Source organism: Anopheles coluzzii, chromosome 3 (assembly GCF_943734685.1).
Source record: "Anopheles coluzzii chromosome 3, AcolN3, whole genome shotgun sequence".
Classification (NCBI taxonomy): domain Eukaryota; kingdom Metazoa; phylum Arthropoda; class Insecta; order Diptera; family Culicidae; genus Anopheles; species Anopheles coluzzii.
In genome coordinates this window covers 2,370,511-2,395,068 of record NC_064671.1, presented here as the reverse complement: position 1 = coordinate 2,395,068, position 24,558 = coordinate 2,370,511, and the positions used below count along the sequence as shown (strand labels likewise).

General features: G+C 50.2%; 4 protein-coding genes across 4 annotated transcripts; 2 read left to right on the top strand and 2 right to left on the bottom strand.

Moving 5' to 3' along the window:
• Window positions 1-138: 138 nt before the first annotated feature.
• Window positions 139-6,617, top strand: LOC120956396 (ubiquitin conjugation factor E4 B). The gene is made up of 6 exons (XM_040377826.2): window positions 139-917; window positions 2,132-4,782; window positions 4,866-5,037; window positions 5,120-5,232; window positions 5,309-6,177; window positions 6,265-6,617. The coding sequence occupies exons 1-6, from the start codon at window positions 897-899 to the stop codon at window positions 6,330-6,332; spliced, it is 3,894 nt and encodes a 1,297-aa protein (XP_040233760.2). The 5' UTR covers window positions 139-896; the 3' UTR covers window positions 6,333-6,617.
• A 199-nt stretch (window positions 6,618-6,816) lies between these two features.
• On the top strand, window positions 6,817-8,359 carry LOC120957118 (post-GPI attachment to proteins factor 2-like). Its single transcript, XM_040379128.2, has 2 exons — window positions 6,817-7,480; window positions 7,586-8,359. Exons 1-2 carry the CDS (start codon window positions 6,997-6,999, stop codon window positions 7,939-7,941), a joined length of 840 nt encoding a protein of 279 aa, XP_040235062.1. The 5' UTR covers window positions 6,817-6,996; the 3' UTR covers window positions 7,942-8,359.
• LOC120957117 (L-2-hydroxyglutarate dehydrogenase, mitochondrial) lies at window positions 8,113-10,274 on the bottom strand. Its single transcript, XM_040379126.2, has 3 exons — window positions 10,012-10,274; window positions 9,625-9,934; window positions 8,113-9,316 (listed from the first exon to the last, which is right to left on the bottom strand). The coding sequence occupies exons 1-3, from the start codon at window positions 10,086-10,088 to the stop codon at window positions 8,384-8,386; spliced, it is 1,320 nt and encodes a 439-aa protein (XP_040235060.2). The 5' UTR covers window positions 10,089-10,274; the 3' UTR covers window positions 8,113-8,383.
• Window positions 10,275-15,163: 4,889 nt separating this feature from the next.
• On the bottom strand, window positions 15,164-24,220 carry LOC120954827 (bacchus). Its single transcript, XM_040375063.2, has 3 exons — window positions 23,505-24,220; window positions 19,069-19,219; window positions 15,164-18,279 (listed from the first exon to the last, which is right to left on the bottom strand). Exons 1-3 carry the CDS (start codon window positions 23,607-23,609, stop codon window positions 18,221-18,223), a joined length of 315 nt encoding a protein of 104 aa, XP_040230997.1. The 5' UTR covers window positions 23,610-24,220; the 3' UTR covers window positions 15,164-18,220.
• Window positions 24,221-24,558: the final 338 nt, after the last annotated feature.

The following is a 24,558-nucleotide window of genomic DNA, read 5'->3' as shown; positions in this document are numbered from 1 at the left end:
TAGCATTATTCGTGTGATTTCACACAAAGCTGCGCAATATTTCTCAGCAAATTTGTGACCAATGGCATGACATTTTTTGCCTGCGCAAACTCTGCACGTGTAAAGACACCCTGAGAATGATAGACACTTTGACGTATCACTCTCGCTCTGTCCAATGTAAACCCACTCCGTGGAAGGAAGATACCAACGCAACACCGACTACGACTCGCCTCGGGGTGATATCCGTAACTCATTGGTCGTGAATATCATTTCTCAGTCCAAATCATCCTCGAAGCGAATCAGAACCGCCAGCGCCGTAGACACGTGCCGTTCCCCGTACATAAACGATCGTCTCCATTCGTCTCGATTGTGCAAAGAAAGTGCAACTTTGGGCTTTGCTCGAGCATCGATGAACCCGAGAGCCTCTGCGTGCTAAAATTATTGAAGTTCTGTGAGGGACGGTAAATTGCACCTTACCTCGATGCATTGTTGACGCGTCACACCACCCCGTGCGCTCCGTGTCTCATCATTCACATGTGTGTGTGTGTGTGTTTGTGCGTGTGTCATCAAATCGATTGAAATCGTTGACGAAATAAGAGACAGCGGAAGAAAACGACGACCTTCGTCCACCAGACGACAAAGAGCAGAGGGAGGTTTTCGTCTTGTGAAGGTAGAAAGAAAATAACAAACTTTCCAACCTCAGTAGCAGAAGGTTCGCGGGTGTTTGTGTGTGTGCGTGTAAGTGTGTGTGATCCCACGCAGAACGACAAAGGTGGAACCTCAGTTTGCTGCGCTAGGCGAGAAACGCGAATATTCCCACAATTGGTGCAAGAAGTGGCAGTGAAATCGCAAAGAGAGTGTAGCAGACAGCGGAAGTGTTGTGAAAAGCTGCCGACCAGCACACTGCCAGTAACGCAATGGAGCTAACGCCGGAAGAGGTAAATCATTGGTGGTGTTGCACACCTTTGCCCCAATCATACGCCCCAGTCTGCGACGAGTGTCATTGAAGGCTTCTCCGTCGATCTCTCTCTCCATCCAACAGGGCTGGGTCCCCTGCGGGGTACGGGGTCATCCATTGTCCTTGCGCTACTAAGACGATACGAAGAGAGGGAGAAAGAAAAAAAACACACACAGGAAATAGCAACATTTTCTTGAAGATATTGCTTGAAACAATTTCACAGTCCTTTTCGCGCTTAGTTCAACCATTAGTGGCTACTATTTCGTGGACAGCGCATTGGAAAACCTCCCCCCAGCATGAAACAAAGAATCGGATCACATTACCATCGATCTTTGATGATGGTGATGATGATGATTTACTTTTATGCTACCACTACCACCACCACCACCGTCAGTACAACTGCTGACTCGCTGTCTCGTTGCTACCGCCGCACACTGGTGTACGCTTGGTGGCGATGTTGAGATAAAATGATCCAAAAATACAAAAGAAAACACAAGCCACAAGCAGCGATCAGCAGGAGGAGCAAGAGGAGGAGGAAGAGGAGAAACGCGGCGGCGGTCGCTAGTTACACCGATTTCTTACACCCCGTGATCCATTTGTGCCAACTTTACCGCCTGCTCATTACGAATCGTGAAATGGTAGTTGGAAGAAAATGCTTTTTTTTTGTTTAATCCAAGCCGGGACCGATTGAACAAAGCAGTAGGCGGTTAGTGGATGCGGTGGCCTCACGGCTACCAAGGCTACGCAGCGCACCCGGAACAAAGATCGGGTTGGAAAAAGAGTCCGGGAAAATTGGCCCGTTCTTGCTTTTCCTCGCGAACGCATGTGCATGTGATGGTGATGCTCATGTGACGTAGCGAAACCGAAAGAGGGTGCTTGTTGTGTTTCTTGTGGGTAATTCTTATTGCGACGAAGGTTTATTCACGCATCTGTGTCGCGCTTATATCCGATGCGTACAGAGGCAAACGACGCAAACGCTGAGGTGTATTGAAGTGGTAAATCCAAATGAAATTGTTTACAGACTGTTTTTCGTTGTTTTAACAGAGATGTTTACTTCGAGAAGAAACGGAAAAAGCGATTCAATGGCTGTTATCATGGTCTATACAAAACAGTGCGATTAAGGACTGAAGGAAGCTATCTCGAAAGGCCTGAAAGTAGCCCAATTTTAATATGTTTTCTTTTTTTCTCCTACAGATTCGGGCACGACGATTAAGAAAGTTGGGAGCAAAAACCACTAAAAATGTGGCCAACAGTAATGCTCCGTCGACTGAGGACGGCAATTCCACATCGCAAGCCACTACTAGCAACAGTGGCAGCAGCAGCACCACCACTACCTCTGTGGAACTAGAAAAAGTAGCAGATTCTCAACAAATGCCAACGACAGTAGCGCCGATCGGTCCGGGCAAAGGGGACACGGTGCCGATGGAGAGCAGCAACAGCGACACTGTCGGGAGTAGCAGTAGTCTCACCGGCAGTAACACCGCCGATCCCAAAACGGATCTGATTCTGCCGGATAAAATTGAAGCCTCACTCATGCTGGGCCTCGAAGTGGCGGAACAATCTCAACAGCAGCAGCAGCAGCAACAGCAAAAAGCACGCTCCGTGCTAGTAGCGTCCGTGTCGGCGTCAACAGCGAGTGCGGCACTGCGAAAAAAGCCAATCCCGTCGTCGGTGGTGGCCCCCTCGACGACAGCACCAGTCAACACGTGGGCAGTGAAGAAACGATCCTCTTCCGACCACTGCGCCACGAAACCGGATGGAGCGGATCATCATCCCAACAGCACGGAGGGCAACACGCTTGACCCGAAGACGCACTGCGAACAGGACAGCCGCGTGTCGGCGCAGGACGAACTGCTGCAGATTATGCTGCGAATCATGAAGATCAACAGCAAGGCGCGTTACTCCAATTCCCGCTTCACGATCGAGGCCAATGTGTTGGAAAATGCGCTCGAAATGCTGGACCGTCAGCGTTACGACGAGTTCTGCGCGGAGGTAATTGTGGAGGTCGTTAAAGGCATCTACTATGGCAAGCTGATTGAATCGCACGGCGAGGACAGCGATGCGGGCCGTCTGTCGGACAGCTGGAGTACGATTCCGAGTAAAAAGGTGAAACCGATCATGCTGGACGAGGTGGTGATTGGGCGCAGTGGTCGCAGCGGCAGCAGTGGCATGGCTGCAGGCAGCACCGCCACCCCGATGGACATCGACATCGAGATGCAGCCGGAAGAGGACGCACCGGGCTACTGCTCGTCGAAGCCGTCGATGAAAGCGTTCGCCAACAATCGTGTGGCCGCGCTGGAGTACCTTATCGGCTGCTACCTGCGCTCGAACGAAGAGCTGTACAGCTACACGAAGGTGAAGAAAAGCAAAAAGATGTATCTGGCCGAGACGCTGCCCAGCGTGGTGTCGGTGATACGGCAGCAGACGCTCAAGTACGCAATACTCGTGCTGAAGAATACCTTCCAGAGCTTCTGCCAGCCGGACGGTGGCAGTGTGGAGAGTGGTGGCAGCAGTGGTGGTGCAATTAATAGCAGCAGCAGCACCGGCGGCAGCACCAGCAGCAGCGCCAGCAAAACAACAACCGGTAGTACCGCGTTGGAAAAGTCGCCCCTGCTGACGCTGATGTACGAGAACAAAGTGTCGGCCGACTTTATGTCCAACCTGATGGCGGAAAGCCGCAAATCGGACGGCGAGGAGGATTTCCGCATCATCTTCAATGCGGTGCTGGACGATCTGTTCATCGACATGCAGAATGCAATCTGCAACGAAAACATCGTGGCGGACCCGCTGAACCGGCTGAAGGAGCTGATCGAAACGCGCGTGGACAATACGCACCCGATCTGCTTGCTGATCGTGGAGCATCGGATCTTCCTGACGGCCTTCACGCCGGACAAGTACTTTGCGCGCGAGATATCGAAGGTGTCGTTTCTGGCCCCGTTCCTGTCGCTGTCCGTGATGCTGGACGAGAATCCCAAGTTTGCCAGCCACCACTTCTCCGACAACGTGTGCGATCGTACGCTCGCCAGCTCGTTTCACGCGATCCTGAGCAACACGCGCAAGGTGCTGCATTCTATCTTTCTGGTGCTGCTGTCCAATCAGTACAGTCGGTACGAGATGCTGAACTACATCGCGGCCATTCTCAAATCGAACGCCAAACGCATCCAGTACAATGCCGACGATCGCTTTCTGGCCAAGGACGGGTTCATGCTCAACTTCATGTCCGTGCTGCAGCTGCTGTCGGTCAAGATCAATCTGTCGCGCATCGATCCGCTCTATCCGCACCATCCGGAAAGCCTGGTCGAGATCGAGGACGAGACGAAGCTAAAGTTCTCCTCGCAAGAGTACGCCGACTGGCTGGGCACGCTGAAGGACGTGAAGGACTGGGAGCAGCACAAGTTTGTCACGCACTGCTGGTTCCTGACGCTGCACGCGCACCATCTCGGTATCATCCCGGCGATCCAGCGCTACAACAAGCTGCTCCGGGCGACGAAGGAGCTGCAGCGCATGGTGGACGAGCTGAACGCGACCAAGACGCAGTGGGAAAACACGCCGCTCGCTCGCCGCAACAAGCAGATACGCGACCGGTGCGTCAGCCAGATGAACAAGCTGTCGAAGGCGAAGCTGAGCTGCGACATTGCCATCATCGACCCGAATGTGCTGAGCGCTTGCATGCAGTTCTACTCGACCGTGTGCGAGTACATGCTGTACCAGATCGAGAATCGGCCGATCGATGGACCGTTCACGAACCAGCAGCACCCGTCGACGCTGGTGGCGAGCGAAAACTTTTGCGCCCTGCCCGAATGGTACATCGAGGATATTGCTGATTTTATACTCTTCTGTATGCAGTAAGTATTACAATATGGATCCCGGGGACGGGGTAGTTGGGTCCTTTTTAAACGTTTTTCTATTTCCCTTTCGCTACCCACAGACACAGCTCCAGCGTGATCGATTATGTGGATAATTCCATCATCACCTGGATCCTGACGCTGGTATGTGCACCGCATCTGATCAAGAATCCCTACATCACTGCCAAACTGATCGAGGTCCTGTTCGTAACGTCTCCAACCATCCAGACCACCTCGCAACGGCTATATCTGCAGGTAAGTCGGGTGAAACACGGGTTGCATACCGCCACACGGAGAGAGTAATCATGTATGTTTCTTTCCTTCCTTTTCGTAACAGATTATCAATCACGAACTTGCTCAGACTGCGTTAGTAAGTGCACTTATGAAGTTTTATACTGATATCGAAACGACGGGACAAAGTACTGAGTTTTATGACAAATTTACGATAAGGTAAATGGTGTTCCGTGTCGGAAAAAACGGTCCGTCCTGCCTGTGTGTTAATGTTTTTATTCTCCCGTTTTTCCAGATATCATATAAGTCATCTGTTTAAGGGTCTCTGGGAAAGCGCACTGCATCGACAGGCGTTTGTAAACGAATCAAAGAGCGGCAAGCAGTTTGTAAAGTTTGTAAACTTTTTCCTCAACGACACCACCTACCTGCTGGACGAGTGTTTGGAGTATCTGAAGCGCATCCACGAGACGCAGGTGCTGATGATGGACGATTCGGGCTGGAATGCGCTGACGCAGGAGGCGCAGCAGAGCCGCCAGCGGCAGCTGGTGCAGGACGAGCGCCAGTGCCGGTCGTACCTGACGCTGGCACGCGAAACCGTCGACATGTTCCACTACATGACGATCGACATTAAGGAGCCGTTCCTGCGCCCCGAGCTGATCGATCGGCTGAGCTCGATGCTCAACTACAACATGCACCAGCTGTGCGGACCGAAGTGTAACGATCTGCGCGTCCGCCACCCGCACAAGTACGGCTGGGAGCCGAGGCGCCTGCTGGGCCAGCTGGTCGATATCTATCTGCACCTGAGCTGTGATGAGTTTGCCAACGCACTGGCCGCCGACGAGCGCTCGTTCGAGAAGCAGTTCTTCGAGGATGCGGCGAATCGCGTGGAGCGGATCGGCATCCGCTCGCACCGCGATGTGGACGAGTTCCGCAAGCTGATCCACAAGGCGGCGGAGATCTACGTGAAGAATCAGGAGAACGCGGACGAGTTTGCGGAGGCACCGGACGATTTCAAGGACCCGCTGATGGACACACTGATGACGGATCCGGTCATCCTGCCGTCCGGCACCATCATGGACCGGGCGATCATCACGCGGCATCTGCTGAACAGCAGCACCGATCCATTCAACCGTCAGCCCCTTACGGAAGATATGCTAAAACCGGGTCAGTATGCTTTCTGGGGGGGAGCGGCACACAACGCAGCATCGGAATCGCTTATCTTACACCCGTTTTCCATGTCTTTTTTTGCAGCCACCGAACTGAAGGAACGCATCCAGCAGTGGATCAAAGAATATCGAGCTCAGAAGAAGTCCAGCTAAATTCGCTTCTATTCCTCCTTGGATAATCGTGGGCAAGTCTCCTTGCAACCTTCTTCTTCTTCTACTTCTTCCCCTTTCCGTGTAGTGTCGCCTACTCTGTCTGCCTAAAAAGCCACCAACGACGATAGATTTTTTGGAAAATTGGTGTAATGGAAACAAACAAAAAAAAAACAAAACAAAACCCCAGCAAGGAAAAATTAACCTATTTTGCTGATGCAAAGATTCTCAATCGCTAATGTTGATGTATTGCGTGCGTGATTAAAGGAAATTTAAATCAAAAATGGACTCCCACTGAGAAGATTTACTTTCCGAAAGATTCCCGACTGATACCTCTTCACTTTCCTAGTTGTAACGGACAAAATGCAGTCAAATTTGAATGTCGCACAATCTGTCATGGTGTCGGAATACGACTGTCACTTAGCACACCCCTATTTTGACAGCAACCAGCCCCACCACCTCCCCCTTTTCTTGCTCCACCAACGTATGTTTGTTTACATCGACGCAACCAACCAGTCTGACACGCCGCATGAGTCTGTGATATAGGCAATTTTGTGCTACGGTTGAATTCCATTTGCGGCAAACAAGAAATGCAATGTTTTGTGTAAACAGTTGGCCCACGAGCCACTCGAAAAGATACGTGCTTTAGTATTTAGGGCCAGTAGAAATGTTGCCCCAGTACGAACGACTCGTGGATGGCGCGGCGAGCGATACTGGCCCGGGCGGATATGCGGGTAGCGGCACTGGTGGTGGTGTAGGCAGTCTGCGGAGAAGCAAATTTCGCGTCCGCTTTGGCCGGTTGGCCGTGGCGACGGTGATGCTCCCGGTGGCAGGGTTTCTGTTTTGCGTCATCTGGTCGCTGCTGTACAACTTCGAGCAGGCGAACGCGACACACTGTCTGGTGTACAATTTTCTGCCCTCGCTGTCGGCCGCCATCGGCAACTACCAGCCGCAGCGATTCGTGTGGCAGTTTTCGGTCCTGTTCCATGCCCCGTTCCGGTACGCGATTGCCTTTCTGTACAAAAACCATCACCTGACGCTGCTGTCCCGCAAGCACCGCAAAGAATGGGCCTACCTAGCGTGCATACTGAATATTATCGAGCTAAGCTCGCTCGTTGGGTTGAGTTTATGGACATCCAGCAACAACTACGGTAAGCCACAGTCTGACCCCTCCCAATTGACCCCAATCAATCGATCGAAATTTAGTGTGTTGATGTGACCCTAGAGTAACGCAACCTTTTCTCCCTCGGTTCCAGAAATTCACAAAATTTGTTTCAGTGCCTTTGTGATATGTTCCATCATCTACATGTATCTTGTGGTGCTGATCAATCGGCTCACGCGCACCGAGGAGCTGCTGACGCTGGCGGAGCGCAAATCGCTGCGCTACAAGCGCCGCCTGCTGCTGGTGAACGTGGCCTCGATTATGTTCGCGGTGTACTTCTTCGTGCGCCACAACAACCACTGCGAGCCGGGCATCTACTCGCTGTTTGCGCTCAGCGAGTACGTGTTCGTGTACTCCAACATCGGCTTCCACATGACGGCCTACTGGGACTTTATCAACGCACACGTGTACTTCCACTGGCGCACCGGCATTCACTTCAGCGCCGTCTGAGAGAGGAGGAGGGGGGTGGGGAGGGGGGAGATGGTGTGATCTCGCCAAAGGACGCTGGCTGCCACGACGACGCCTAGACGCGCATACTTGGATCTTAGAAGATAAGATAGCAGCAATACGCTTGTGTATGTATATATATAGCTCCACTCCATAACGTTTACGACGCTTCGGTAGGTTTGTTCTTATTCCGTTCTTTTTTTTTTATTCGCTTTAACTTTTTGTTTTCGTCTGTTTGCTGTTGCTTACTTTTGTAAGGGACGAGGTAAAATGCAACGTACCAGCGTGTCGATAACCGTTAAACAAGAGAAAATAATGTACACTCTAACAAGTTTCGTAAAAATAAATTGCAACGAAAGGGTGGGCTTTCGGTGGAATATGATTCCACCCCGCAATAGGGCCCCCGCATAATAGGTAACAACCGTCGTTCAAGCGCGTGCTTCACTCACTTTCCGATATGGAACTCGTGCTCGATCTTGTCGGCAATCATTTTAGCGATCGACAGCGAACTCGTGGCCCCGGGCGAGGGAGCATTGCGGCAGTGCAGAATGTTTTTCGACAGCACCGACTCGCCCGTCCCGTGATCGAACACGAAATCGTCCACCAGGTTGCCGTCGTTGTCGAGTGCCTGCGCCCGGACGCCGGCCGGGCCACGCGCCACATCGTACTCGTGGATGTCGGGGATGAACTTTTGCAGCTCGCGCACCTGCAGCGGAATCAGCGCGGACCGGGCAATCTCCATCATGCCCGCACCGACAAACTTGGAAGCCATCTTGATGAATCCCGGGAACCGCAACGCATCGATCAGCTCCGGCACGTTGATGTCGGACCACTTGTACCCCTCCCTGCGGAACGCCAGCACCGCGTTCGGGCCCAACCACACGCTGCCGTCCATGCGGGGCGTAAAGTGTACGCCTAGGAAGGGGAACCGCGGGTCGGGCACGGGGTAAATGTTGCCCCGCACCATGTGGCACTTGTCCGGGTTGAGCAGCAGGTACTCGCCCCGGAAGGGGACAATTTTCGGCACCGCCGAGCAGCCCGTCATCTCCGCGATCTTGTCCGACTGCAGCCCGCCGCAGGTCAGTATGTGGCGGGCCCGTATCTCATCGCCCTTCTCGCTGCGCACCACGATCGGGTAGTCGAGGTTGTCCGGTGCTTCGCTGAACTTGGCCACCTTAAAGTTGATGTACACATCGCCCCCGGCGGCCTTGAAATCGCGCCCGTAGTACTGCGTCACCAGGCCCCAGTCGACGATGCCCGTATGGGGCGACCAGATCGCTTTCAGCCCCTGGCAGTACGGTTCGATCTCTTTGATTTTGGCCTGATCCACTACCTGCACATCCGGCACGTTGTTGGCCAGCGACCGTTGATACAAGTCCTGCGGGGGAGATCGTTGAAGGTCAATAAAAACTCGTTAAGTGGGTCACTCGTTAATAACTTGTTAATGGGTTGCATCCCCGATTGCGCTGTGTTGTCCTACTTTATGCCAATGACACACACACCAAAAGTGTTGGTGCATTAACTCCCACCCCTCGTACAAAGCAATTGCTTCTACGTACACATACGCATCGCATCAGATAGCCACATAGCGGGTTGCTACGATAACACGGTTTCAACGTTGTTGCTATACGGGAGGCAATCCCCAAAAGCATCGAACCCCACCATTCTCCGTGCACTTTTACTTACGTTTAATCGTTCCACTTCCACCGGATTGGTGGCCACGATCAGCTTGCCAACCTTCTTGTAGGGAATGCTCTTCTCGTCCAAATACTTGTAGCTTAAGTGCAGTCCCTCGACGCACAGTTTCGCCTTGAGCGAGCCCGGCTTGTAGTAGATGCCCGCGTGGATGACCCCACTGTTGTGGCCACTCTGGTGGAAGGCCAGCTTGGGCTCCTTCTCCACGATCGCAATCCGCAGGGCCGGGTGGCGTAGCAAAATCTCGCGTGCTGAGGCCGTACCGACGATACCACCGCCAACTACCACAATGTCGTAGTTTCTATGGGAACGGGAAAGTCGGGAACAGTCAGAATCGATCAACTCATCGGGCGAATCGGGTCGAACTTTTCTACACACCTATTACCGTCGGCGGAGTAAGCGCGGCTGGCGATGCCTGCTAACGTTCGCGGTACGATTTTCCTGGACAGCAGCATGTTTGTGGTGAACGAACTTTACACACTACACACTACACACACACACGAACGCACGAAATGCTGCTACAACCGCCACCGCACGGTATGGATCGAGGACTTAAAATAAAACCCTTCTTAACCGGAATCGCCTCCGCTCGGCTGTGCGTGAAGAGCAGGCGGATGAATGACCTTGTTGTTGACATTGTTTTCATTTGCGAAATACTTCTTAAGGTGGCCGCTACACGTGGTCTTAATTCGATTGATTAGGATGGGCAACAGAGCAGGAATTTTAATCGATTTCTTTCCGATTTATCGAATACAGAGCATGATGCTTGTGATCGTACATTTAACATTCAATTTATCGCCAATGAAAACGTTGTTATATCCAATAGGATTCTGTTAACGAGAAATTTAAGTTTTCAAATGTGAAAACAACACACCGACACACCTAGAACACTCGTGGCCGGGGGTGCTTAAGGCGGTTGGTGACAGATTCGCAACCGTTATCAATGAAAGCTTCCATCGTTCGCAGTAAGCTTCGAAGCTCCGAGCTTTCCCCGTTTGCCGCTAGGAGCGCTGTAAAGAAGCGCTTTCACCGGGTTTTCATACGAAAGGGCATGGAATTTGAATTCCGCAAATTTCATAACGGACACACCTCGTTGGCAGGGTGGTGGCATCGTTCACAAAATCTCCACCGTTACATAACACATACACTCGAGTGTGCGCAGGTTGATAATCGAAAATACGGATGTGCGCGGAAGTGTGGCCGCGTGCAAGCGAACCTACGGAAATATGTATACAGTACCGGCTGGAGAGATGTAGCACCGCTTCACGCTACACGCTCGCCCCTTCATCGCATCGCATGTACATTCTTTTATGCTTGTGGTGAGGAAGGGTCGCACGACGCGCCTGTAGGGTTTGCGTCAAGAAGGTAAAAGAGCCTACTTCGTTCGAGCCGGGCGAATGGCAAAAAAAGAAAGAAAGGTTACGTTCGTATGCCACGCCAAGGTACTCGGGCATCGTATTGATGTGTACGGGCGCTTGTGTGTGTGAGTGTTCGTGTGGCTGACACAGGAAACTGGACTCTTTTCGCACATTTCGTCAACTTCCGGAGCCAATGCCGACCGGCGGTTTTAAAGCAAAGATGAACCCCGCTTTGTGCTTTCTATTTCACTTTTCCTCAACCAGCATACTTTCAACTCGCAACAGGCGCGCAGGAATTTGGAATTTAAAAACTATGTTGCTTCAATCTCGATAGCATGTATTTTTTTTCTCCTCAATTGAAACTTTCCGAAGCATGCGCCGTAAGCTAGAGGGAAAGACTATCTTTCCAAACTGCACCTGTCACACTCCACGCCAAACGGACACGGTGGGGGGGAGCGAGATATGCTTCGAGGGAGTTGCTGCTTGTGAAACGTGTTACGTTAATTTTGAATTATTGCAGTTAAAATTGCAGGACTAGCAAATGAACGCGCCAAAATTCATAATAAAACCCATCTCCCTTTGGCAGGAAAATCCCAGACGAAAACCGAGGGCAGGGTGATGACAATTTTATTAACACCTTTGCCTCAACACGGCATTGCCTACTTTTCTTCTCTGCCCAGAATGTGCGCGACCGGCAACACATGGCAGAGGCCCGACGGCGTGGCTTGGAATTTTTCTTCTTGCGCGTGTGTGTGTGTGTGTTTGAGGGTAAAGTAGGCTTGGCTTGGCTTGGCTTCGCTTCTGCTAATGTCGATCGATTTAGGCTTCCTGTGTGTGAGCGTTCCCCCCCTCCTGGTGGTTCGGCCGGTGGATGGGCCATCCAGTGGGAAGAAAGAAGAAAGCATCACCACAGGGGAGAGAGCGTGCAAACCGGGCAACGTATTTAACGCCAGGGCACATAGGCTCATGTCGTCAGGCCAAATGTTGCGGGATAAAACCCGGGCTGTGTACACCCGGGGAAAAATAAGTCCCCCTTCTTCGCTTCACCCTTGGATCGACTTATATTGCACTTACCGAGAGGTACGGGCTGTGTTTTTTGCACCCGCTTTTCCCTTCCGTTGCTGGTGAGAATTTATTCTTTTCAGTGCGCACGGTTGTGTAGCGCTGCGCCTGTTATGTACAGTCACACAAACACGCTGCTATGTATTTCCATGCTGTTCCATGGCCATCTGCGCATGTGTTGGGACTTGGTAAAACCAACCAACCCTCTGTACCACATCGCAAGGGAGCGTTAGCTCTCTCTCTCTCTTTCTCTCTCACACACACACTCACACATTTCCTTCCCACTCTTTTTGCGGCCTGCCTGTGCCCGTACGGTTGCTTGTGTGCGTGTTTTAGGCTCGGTATGAAAAATATGCTTTCTCTCCCTCCAACCAGACCGAAACACCTTCTCTTCGTGAGAATTCCTCCCCGGGTCGATGATGCTGATGATGCTGATGACGAATCAGCATATGCGGTAACGGTTGTACGATGACGATGGCAGAGAGAGCGTTCCACACACTTGGGCAGAGGGAAAAAAGGTTGCTCGATGTGTTGTGTAGTAGCGGTAGCCGGCTTTTTTCTCGGCATGTAGCGCTCTCTAACCCAAAACCCCTTGTGAAAATGATACCTCTGATGATGGTTTCGTCACTGCGTTACGGTGCATTTATGCTGACCGAATGTAAAAAATACTTGATACTGGCCCGAGAGAGGAGAGGTTTGCGTGGAGATAACGCGTACGAATCACGCATCAGACCCTGTGACTTGTGTGTCGTTACTTTACTAAGGGGCCGAGAAAAATCATTCCGATCAACCTTAATTCAGCCGGTCTTAGTTGGCGGCGCTGCTTACGGGGTGTTTCGTGGCGTCGCGCCGCTTCCATCTTTTGCGCCAGCTGCAAGCCACGCGCGCTGCGCTTTGAACCTTTCCAACCTTTTTTTTTTCTTTTGGGTTACGGCTTTGATCAAACAGCTGCAGTGCTGCATCGGAAGTACACACGCACGCACGCATCGCATCCTGCACCGGGGGGAGACATAAAAAAGACATTCTCAACCAGCCGGAAAATGCAACTCTAGGACCTCAAAACATACACATCTCCCCGTGTCTGTTGTTTAAGGAACGCGTATGTCTGTGTGCGCATCCGATTTGTTCTTCCTTCCTTTCCCGGCCGGGGTACTGTTCTCTACTACCCACACCCCCCCTTCGTCCTTCAACGCAACAAAACAAGCTGCAGCAGAGCAGCAAGCAATGCTTGTCCATCATGGCTCGTGTGTTGCTGTTGCTATGGTAACACAAATTGTGGTTTTGCCTCTTTTTTCGAATCGATAACGATAACTCTTGGTCGCTTTCCTTAATTAGCCCCATCCTAACAACAGTGGCCTACATTATCTGATGATACCCTTCCCTTCCCCCCAACAGAGTCGTGTAGAGCCAAACGCACGAAATTATGAGTTTTGTTTCATGAACAGGCAACAACAGGGTGTTCTAGAGATGGTTTACAATATATTTTGCAACATTTTCTATAATAATATCGCACACAACACCGCACACGCCTGCACATAGGGAGAGGCAGACTTTTAATCTTTTATTCTATTACCACCTCTTTCGTGTTTTCCTAGATTTTGCACGGTTGGAATATACGGTTCGTGTGTGGCTGGAACCATTTGAATCAGTTATAGACAGACAAAACATGTTTGTAGTAATAGAACGGAGAATCTGATCCTTCTACCCTGCAAATTGTGGGGGGAATCGAGAATTGAACTCACATCTAGGCGTGTTTTCCTTAGACAGCATGGCATAATGTCTGTTGCGACTGTGCCATTAGACCGACGCTGATTTGGGAGAAATGGTTTGCAGGGTTCGTCTACTCAACACAAATCTACTCGCCTACTCGCGATGCAAATGAGAGATGAAACAGTTTGCATTGAGCAAATAAAACACACAATTGACAGTTGAAATGGGATTTTAGCAAATAATTTTGAGGCGTCTAGGGAATTTGAGATGGCTAGGAACCCTGTTACATGCGGATAAAAGATACGGATTAGTGATGTGCTTTCTGGAGCACATCCACGACTCGGACAAAATGGGAAGTACTAATTCTGTCCGCATTTGTAGTTGTCTGGAGTCGTTTGGAGCTGTCTGGAGTCGTTTGAAATTGTCCGGAGTCGTCTGGAGTCGTTTGGAATTGTCCGGAGTCGTTTGGACTCAAAGACGCCCGGAGTCCAGAGTCTGGAGCCGTTTTTTGTCTTTCACTTTGTATACAGGCCATTGAAGCGAAGGCCGACTCCGGACACGACTCCGGACGGCCCCAGACGATTCCTAACGACTTCAGATAATGCTGAGCGGACCTACCACCTTCCGGAGTCGGCTCCGGATTTTTGCCAACTTTCCCCATCACTAATACGGAGGATTCGGCTGCCCTTTAATGCTTTTGCCCAGACAACTCCTCTGAGCAACTGCCAATACCTTATATCGTAGTGTAGTAGTTATTGGGTTTAGAGAGTAGTGCTAACTTTAGGTACACACTTTACGGAAATTCTCTTTATTGTACTCTGTGCCTCTTACAAGTGGTCTCTCTCCTCCGTGAACTCTCATCCTGGTGGTGGTGGTGGTGGTGTGCGCGAGTGTGTAGCTTTGTGTCTGGTATGTGGAAAATGGAAAAGTGTGTTGCTATGGAAACGGGATTGATTAACGCAGCGCGTCCCAAAACTTCCCTCCCAAAGAGACAGGGGAGAGAGCCATTCACTGGACTTCTGCCCCCTTCTTTCGCTCCCTGATAATACTTTTAAGGCTAATTCGTAATCAATATTTCCATTTCCTTTCTCCTCCGGAAAAAAAACATGGCATGCAAAGTAGCATGGCCTACTGCAAATTAAAAGTCCCCGTCGACAGACACACACTTCGAGGACTTCGAGGAAGGATAACATACAAACACACACATACACACAGCTACCATCTGTCTCTCTCTCGTCTCATCTGGGCGTCCACAGGTTTGAGAAGGAAGTTTGTTTCCCCTCTCTCTCTCTCTTCCCTCATCTCCCCAGCTTTTGTCCAAAAAACTTGATTCCTGCTGTAACGCTTTTCATCCCAGTGAGACCCACAATCCATACATATATTTATCTGGTACCATCATATGTGTGTCAGTGTTTTTTGTTTTTCTTTATTTTTCGCATCTCCCATGACGAATTTCGCCACGAAACGACCTTAAACGTTATTTACCATAATCATAGTATTTTCTGTCCGAAAACATTTAATTAAAAGATAGTTGTTTAGTTTTGTTTTTGTTTTTTTTTTGCGTTTTTTGCTGGAGGGGTATAATCCTTTCTTTTTTTTTTTGTTTGCTGTTGTTGCTTTTGTGGTCACAATCAGGCGTTCGGGTGGTATCTGTATGTTGTGTGTGTGTAGTGATGATGTAGCGTAGCAGGGCATGGGAAACAGAGAAAAGCAGTAGGCGGGTGCTGCTGGTCACCACGCTCTAAAACTATTCGCGTACGTTCAACATGCTGCTGCACCGCATCATCACCACCACACCACTCTCCTCCTTTCAACCCGCTTTCAACCACACTTAGAGGAAATATTACTTTCTTGTGTTTGCTTTTTGGAAATGAAGGGGATACACTTCTTCTTTGTTACTTTCTTCTTCTACTATTATCATTTGTAAAAGGAAACAAATGTTTAAAAAAACCTAAAATAACCAAAAAGAACTTCATCATATTCCCGCCGCGTTAAGAACGCGCTTGTTTATGGGTGTGTGTGTGTGTATGTGTGGTTGTGTAAGTGTATGAGTTTCCGTTGAAACACGGTTTGTGACTCATCTCTCCTGGCTATTACTAGAGTTCTCCTTCCTTTCTCCCTCTACCTCCCTATCTCTCTTCCTTTCCGGTTAATAACTGTTGCTCAATGCGATCTACATTCTGTTTCCGGTTTATTGTGTGTGTGTTTGCATGGTGTTGCCGCATGCAAAAAGAACTACTACCTTTTTTCCTTCTATTTACTTTCTCTATTTGCAATTATAACGTCGGTTTTCCTTTTCTCCTTCTACCGTTTAGCTCCTTTCGTCTGATTGTCCACTCGTCCTCGTTGGTCCGTCCGTCCGTACGTCTCGTCTTAGTCTACCGGTCCGCGTTTGTCCTTCCCTTACTGGTCCGGTCGTTCTGCTGCTAAAGTGAATGAGTAGTCCACGCGGTCAGGGATCAGAGGTTAGATCCTTGGTTTGTTTTGTTTTATTATCATTAACTCTCTCTCCTCCCTTTAGTCATTTTATTAGTCGCGGTACCTTATGCTTCTTGTCGTAATATACGTCCCTAGGATGCGTGTGTGTGTGTGCAAGGGTAGACACTTGTGAGAAATGGAGTTCTGTGGGTGGTGTGGTAGAGTAGGTGGTGGGCGTGTGAGCGGCGATTGCACGGTACCGAAGGCTCCTGCCGCTACACTACCACCTTGCTCTCTCTCTCTCTCTACTTCCCTGCGAATTGTCCGATTACACGAATCTTAATTGAGATGAGATCCATCACAAGTCTTACATACCACCACCATCGCGCGTCTTGCGTGCACCTTTTACTTATAACTCTTGTTTGGCTGTTTGTTTGTTTGCCTAGTCTTGTGTGTGTTTGTGTGAATGTGTCTCATCATAGTAATAATGCTGTTGTTATGCTGGTTCTATGTTGCTCCTCTTCCTCTCTTCGTGACCCACTACACACAGCAGCTTCTTCCTTACTACGCGCGCCACTTCCCTCCACACCCCCACGCCAACAATCGTGGGGGTGGTGGTTGTGGTTGTCAGCGGCTGTCCTATGCAACGTTAAATGTACTTTTTAACCCATTTCATTAATGACTAATGTTGTACCCCCTCTTTCCGCCCTCGCGCACCTTGACGAGACACACACACACACCGTGTGTCTATGCATGCATGTATGTTTTGCTAGAACACACACACACACAGTAGTGGAGTCGGTGCATGCGCCGCCTCCCCTCTCCTCTCACACACCGTGCTGGTGGTGAGAGGATGAGCCGAAGTGACCTTCTCGGTTGGGTGCATGTGACCTGCGCGCGCTTTGTAGTAGGTGTAAAGGTTGGGGCGGCTTGCTTGGATTGCGCTTAGACGACACAAAATTGCTACGAACCGTGAAAATCTTAAGATGATCTGACCTCTCTGTCTCGCACATGTTGAATGCACGCGCGCGCGCGCTCTCTTTCTCTCGCTCTCGTCGTCGGCTACTTATATCCTCGTTGGCTATGCTGCTGCTACTGTCGGCTGTACTACACATCACCGCCTGCCGCCATTGCCGGAGCCCTTTCATGCTGCAGGTGTGCGCGCGTGTGTTTGTCGCTTGAAGGAGGCAAACTCTCTTTCTCTCTTAGGCGATTGTAGTAGCGTGGCGGCGGCGGCAGCGGATGCTCGTTGCGAAATTTCAGCAGCTCGGATACGGATCCTTTTTCCCGTGAGGCGCTGGGACGGCGTGGGCGAGCGGGTCCGGAAGGAGGACACATCCAGAGGCGGCGTGTCGTCGTCTTCTGAGTGTGTGGCGGCGCGTACGCATAACTTCATCATGCACATTTTGCAACGACGAGATATTTTCGATCTGACTTCTCTCTATTGATTTGTGAGTGAGTAGTGGTTGATTTGTAATGCGCTTTCTCTATCTCTCCTCCACTTACCACACTGTGCTTCGCGCGAGTCGGCTTGACTACTGCACGAAGGATGGAAAGTTCGGTGGTGATGGGTGGGTGTTGGGAGCTGCGCGGGAGGTGTTTTTCGCCTACCACCCACCGATAGTAGTATTATTTGTGTTATTTCTAACGCTCTCTCGCTCTATCGCTCTCTATCTCTTTGTCGGTCTCTGTTTGCGTCGCCTGCCTTTCCAGTAGCTAAGGGCGCCTCCTCTCCCTTTTACTCTCCTCTATCCAATATATCTGTCCATAGTGTGTGTCGTCCTTGTAGTATGTGTGTGGGTACTGTATATGTGTGTGAGTTCGCGTTTTTAGTTGGTTTTCTTCTTCTTCATTTTTTATAAAATATATACACAAACAAACTTTACAATCGTTTTCATCGATGCATATACTTCTTCTTCTTCTTCTTCTACCTTGCAGCTCCACTAACGCAAATTCAAAATAATAAATCACCTATTACTAGAGTTATTTTGTTTTTTTGTTTTTTGTTAGTCTCACTCTCACATATGCACTTTCATTCATTACGCGTCCTCGTCCTCCTCCTCTCCCTCGACATCATCACCCTCCTCCTCTTCCTCATCTGTGTAAGAGAAACCGAACGAAAAAGAAAGAAAGAAAGAAAGAAATGGTGCAAAAACACCACCAAAAAGGTATTAGACACGAGGTGGCAAGATTTTTCTACATTTTTCTACATAGATTATTCTAGATGGTGTGCAGGAGATGATGCTAAAAGCGAAAGGAAAGTAGAAAAGCAAAAAAATGTACTCCAACTAGGCAAAGTAAAGTGCCGCTCGGTATTCATTCCCCGTGACTTACTCACACACACACGCACAGTTTCCAACGCAACCCCTCTGCGAGTCTCCTGTCCGTGTGAGTGTGTGTGTGAGGTTTGTATCGAGGAAATCAGAGCGTCACGCCGCTTGCTAGGACGACACATTTTTTCTCCTCTACCGTACACATTTGGCGCGAAACGTCGAGCGGTTTCCATCGGAAAGGCAACGTGGGCAAGAAGTAATCCTACGCACACAGATCAGGGAAGGACCGCAGATCGTTTCTCTCTCTCATCTCTCTCACTCCCCGGCTACTAAGGATCAAAACTCGTTTCTGTTCCTCGTATGACGTTTCAGCCCAAAAAGAGAGAGAGAGAGAGAGAATGATGTGGACTACTCGAGCGCGCTCAAAGAATATTTTAATCCTGCACAATTGTTCCGAACCTTCGTGTCCTCCGGTTCGCTTCGAATGTGATTCCTTTTTACCATCACTACTGCACCTCTTCTTCTTTATCATAAAATACTCCTTCTCCCACCGAAGCGGCTGGGTGCTTAAGAGCAATTTTATAGCGATTGATTTTTGGAGCTCGCTAACTTACCTTCTGCTTCGATGTCTTCCTCATCGCCGTATGGAAGGTCGTACTCCTCATCCTCACCCTCCAGCTCCTCTCCCTCGTCTTCCACTTCTTCCTCTTCCTCGCCGGCACCGTTTTCGTCCTTCTTTACTTTTTTCGTTTCGGCGGTTTTTTCCTGTAAAAAGCAGGGCGGAGAGAGTGAAGAAGAAAAACGTCAGTTATTGGTAACAATCTTCAGTTATGCTTTAATTAGGCAACATTCTTATCGTATGCCAAAATCAAAATGGGATACCGCCCCCACATACCATTCAGAATACGAATCGTATCCTCCCCCCTTCCTGCTCTACCTACACTTCCTCCCCCCCCAGGCACTAAAATTCGTATCGATGTTCTTCCTTCTCTAGCGGTTATCCCAAGGGCAAGGAAAGGACTTCTAGAGGGCACACTACTGCTGGGTGGGGCTGAGGGCATTGGGAGTGTTGTTGGGGAAAACAAATCTTTCCTGCTATTATCATCCTTGCCCACATATAGGGCAGCGGCGGCGCACCCACGCGCAAACTCGCTCACATTTCCCTCCCCCCAGATCCACTAGACTCCCTCCCTTTGCCCAAACTATGACCATTTGGAGAGCTCGGGTGGTGAAGAAATGATACATTGTCTGATAAAAATGCTTTCAGTGACAGTGACGAAGAAGAAACCCGTAATTCCGGCAATAACTCTTCGAACAGTTCAAATTCGAATATTTATCAATTTAAATAAAAGTTTACGAACAGATTTAATTAGCATCGCAATGGATGGTGTAATATTTCACTGGACAACCTCTTGTTCAGAATTTTAGTACGCCAAAAGGAGGGGTTACCCCCAACGTGGAGCGAGTAAGGAACCGAGCGAGTGGGGGGTGAAAATATGAAAAACGGAAGCGCCCCCATTCTACAAGGAGAACCCGTAATATTTTCTTCCCCTAATTTCCCTCTCTCGCACACACTCGTACAGCCGCGCGCACACGTTTAGCACAGCGGTATAAATGGGTGCGCATGGACGCGCACTGGCCCCACTAGTGACACAATCACACGTACTTCCCCTTTAGACAACCATTCCAATGTGTTTTTTTTTTTTCGTGTGTCCGCCCTTCTGGACAAACCGGTCATTCTTCTTCCACTCGGCGACTGCTATCGCTCTATAACCACACACTCATTGGTGTGCGCGCGTGTGCCTGTGTGTAGGACGCGTTTCCGCGCGAGAAAAAGTTTGTTTACCTTTCCCACTAACACACACTAACGCCAAATGGTCAAAGGCGGCACAGCAGCGCGTGTGTAGTGGTGTTGTGTCGATCGAACACACCAACACTAATTAACGGCTACCCGGTCAATGAAAAACAGGCTACGCGCGCGCCATACAAATTTCATTATTAAAATACAATATTCCGCCATTGATTCATCTCCCAAAGGTGATGCCAATCGTTCGACACATTTTTTTTCTCTTTGAAATTGTTAGAAAAGAGCATATGTAAATGTTTTTCTTTTCTGCTGGGGGAACCATGACCAAGCGGCACTTTTAGGCCAACCGTTGGATGCTTGAACGCAACGATGTACATATAGGTGAGATAAGCTGTGCGCTGCTGACGAAATCCCTCTCCTTCCACGCCGTTTGTGCCTGTGTGTGCTTACCGGCGGGCGTCCGTTCGCAACGGTGTGTTGGTGAAGCCCATTGAACGCGCTATCTTACAACCGGCCGTAGAGTACTGTGTGTAACGCATACAAGGGGCGCAGAGCAAGCGCGCACGTACATACAGTGTAGGGCATATATTTTCGCTCTCAGTAGGCGACGCCGTTGCCGGGCTCGCTTAGCGTAACCATCATCACCATCATCGCCCGGTCGTCGTCATCTGCTCCTCTCTCTCTCTCACTGGGGTTCATTTGCTTGTGGCTTTCATGGAAGCGGCTTTTTTCGATCAAGCAAGAGCACATAACGCGCTGTTCGATGACGGCGTCATCTTGGAGAGAGACACCGAGCAAAAATCCCGCTTGACGTTAAGGGCACAGAAACAGGAAGCGATGTAGATGGAAATGGAGAACGCAACGTACTTTAACAATTTTATTTAAAAAATCATTTCGCAAAAATGCAATTCGCACGCATCGCCATTTCTTCGATTAAAATTGGCACGTGAAAATAGAGACACTATATATTCCATCATTCCCCGTTTCTTCTACTCAATGAAAACCGCAAGCAAAAGAGAGCGAGAGATAGAGAGAGAAATGTGTGCGTGTACGACCATCAGCCGGGCGGAAGAAAAAGATACACTCTCTCGGCATCAAGAAATGCCGGCGTATCGACGAACAAGCAGCAGCCATGTTTGCGCGCGTTCTACACAGCCTACACCGATGGAAAAGAACACACACGGGAGCACACCTTGCCGACATCCATCTTTTGCAAGGTCATTTTCAACGCCGTGTGCACCTGTAACCTGCTGTGGCGGGGGGAGGAGGTGTGTTGTATCCACCATTCGGACAATTATATTCATCGAATCTAGGTTAATCAAAAGTAGTCCCTAGTACACGTTGGAAAAGCATGTGAAGTATTGTTCCCGCAAGGCATGAACGGCAATTAATACACATTCCACCTATCCTGGCTCTCTCCTCTAATTCGACGCTAAATTATGTTCTGGGACTAGAAGAAAAGCGTCATCCGGCAGGACAGGCAAAGAGGGAAACCCCCGTTGGACGCGAGACTACTTCTGGTTCATCGTGTCAAAAATAGATTATTTCAAATTCACTATATTTCTCTCTCCGCGGCTTGAGTGGTGCGCCGCCGCCGCGCTACTAGAGCACCACGTTTTAATAGTAGTGGCCACACCACACAAAACTGCAAGTATGTTGTCTCCGCACACGCTTCCTCTCCTCCTACTAACGACCCCCCACGCGCAACACAGGATGACATTTAATTATTAATGGATGCGCTTTTTCGTATCAGCGAAAAGAATGGCCTGTGTTACCACCTTCGACACGATTCCCCCATCATCATCATCATCATGATCATGCACAAGCAAACCCCCCCCCCCCCCTTTAAGCGGTCTGATCGGTTCGCAATAGAATCGAACGAAAACAAAGCGACAATTATAGCCCATTTCCATTCATATTTCAAATCCATGCGGTACGCAACACGCCACCGTCGCCACCGCTGCCCGCCTAAGGTGAGCGAGTTGTAAAAGGCGCCATAGCAGTTTTGGACGAGGAGACTACACATTGGGCCCGCTTTTCAAATTGGATTTTTTTGTGTGCTCTCCGTATGCGCGCGTGTGTGTACGTGGTGGTTCGCTTGAGCACGCCTGCTTAGCTGTATGCGTGTGTTGTGTGTGCCGTTGCTACACGCGCGCGCTTACGAGTGGGAGAGAGAGCGTGCGGCGGTGTGCATGCGTGCGTGAATGTGTGTGTGTGTGCATTAAAATGCCGGCCGGTACACACATTCGCAATGAAGAGAGCATTACCCGCGCGTTTGTATTATACTTGCTGTTGCATTTTCCTTCCAACAATCAAATTGTTTTCGCACTATTCCAAAATGGCCATCGAGTGGGAAATTGCAACTATTTTCGTTTGGCAAAACCCAGGTAGGCGATGAGCGCTCCTTTCCTTGGTCCAACCACCACCATAGCTTGTGAGTGAGAAAGGGAGAGAGTTTGTTGTGAAAACTCATTCCAAAAATGCCAAACCAAAAGGAACGCGCGGAGGAGCGTGCGACGCGCCCACCAACCGATCGATCGAAGTTTACAATTTACAAGTCGTCTCCATCCAACAAGCAGCTTGCATTGAACTCTGCTTTATCAATGGCTGACCATCGCGTGTGTGCCTGTTACAAAACGGGTGTGTGGAGCGGGAAGGGGAGGGTGATGTAGTAGTGATGTCCACACACTGTACGCAGCCAAGGAACGCTACTCGGCAGTCACCGCACGCCACCGCCACACCAAAAGCATTGCCCCCCCCATCACACATCAATTCACAAATACCACATCGCATCGTAGTGTGTGCGCGCGCGTGCACACGTACAGTCGCACATACAACATACAGTCACACACACACACACACGCACATACACGCACACTCGTACACACGTAACGCGCGGCACATGCACATGGCGTTGAAGGTATTTCCAAGCGACCGGACCACACACCGGTGAACGGACACAAGGTGACGTGCGGTGGGTGAGGGAGGTGGTGGTGGTGAATTACTGTGCTTCGGTTGAATTCGCACTAAAATCACACGAGGACATGATGAAGGATGATGTGGAACAGGCGGGCAGGCGGTGGCGTGGTCGCGCGCGATTCGATTTATGGAAGTGGAACAGTATCAGCAACAACGGGCGGTGAAGGGAAGGAGAGGGGGAACGGGGGAGGAAGGTGTTGGAAGAGGCTCCAATGGATGGAACCTGGATGGAGGGGTAGGGTAGTAGTAGTAGGTAGTACTCACGTCGGCGGGCCGCTTGACTCCTTTCACCTCCTTGGTCTCTGCCTTCTCCTCGGCGGCGGCAACATTCTCCACCTCAACTTCACTGTTTTTGTCTGCGGAACTCATTTTTGCTTGCTTTTGGTTGTTTTTTTTTCCTGTTTGCGCGAGGCGGGAGCTAGTAGATGGATGCTGCGCTGTGGTCGTAGTAGTAGTAGTAGTAGTAGCTGGGGCGTCGTGCGTTGGCTTCTTCTCCTTTGGGGGACACACAAACACACAATCACACACACACAGAGACGGAATGCTCTGGGGGCTCTTCTCTGGCAAAGCTTGTAACTTGTTCCGGGACCGGGAGAGCGTTACTGACGACGACGACGACGACGACTGACTGGGCCTGGTCTCGACTGGGTCTGGTCTGATCGGGTTCACTGGCGCTTGCAAACTGACTGCCGCTGTCAAGGAGTCCGTTGCCTGCACGCGGAATGATGTGCGTTCCTCGCTGTTGCTGTCCCGCTCTGCCCTTTCCTGCTGCGGTCTTCTCGTTACCTCTCTCTCTCTTTCTCTCTCTCGTTGCCCGCTGCGGTTGCTGCGCTGGGCTGTGTACTGTACTGTGGCAAGCTGTGTATGTGTCTCTGTGTACCTGTGTGTGTGTTTGTGCTTTTTTTTTTGCTGCTCGTGGAGAGAGAGACACACTCAGAACACGCCGATGCTTACGCACTGACCGTTAAAATTCGACTGTGATGCTGCGAATGACAAGCAATGACAGTACGGCCGCTCCGCGCGCTTGGGGCTTTCCCTGGGCGTGGGGACGATTTTTCCCGACGCCCTTTTAGCTACCCGGGAAGCCACCGGCCGGTGCAAAAGGCTCCGTGCGAGCTAATTGGCACAATTCCCCGTCGAACGACACCCCTGCCGGGGGGCTGCGGGGGAAGTCATCAATTTCTTTTTACCCGCCGGAGGGATGCATGAGTAGGATGTAGGCGAAATTTGCCTTGCCGTCATGAGAAGCAAAGCTACCAAAGCTTCGGCCGAAGCACGCGGTGGACGCCGGATTTGATTTGTGCGTTTAAAGCGGCTG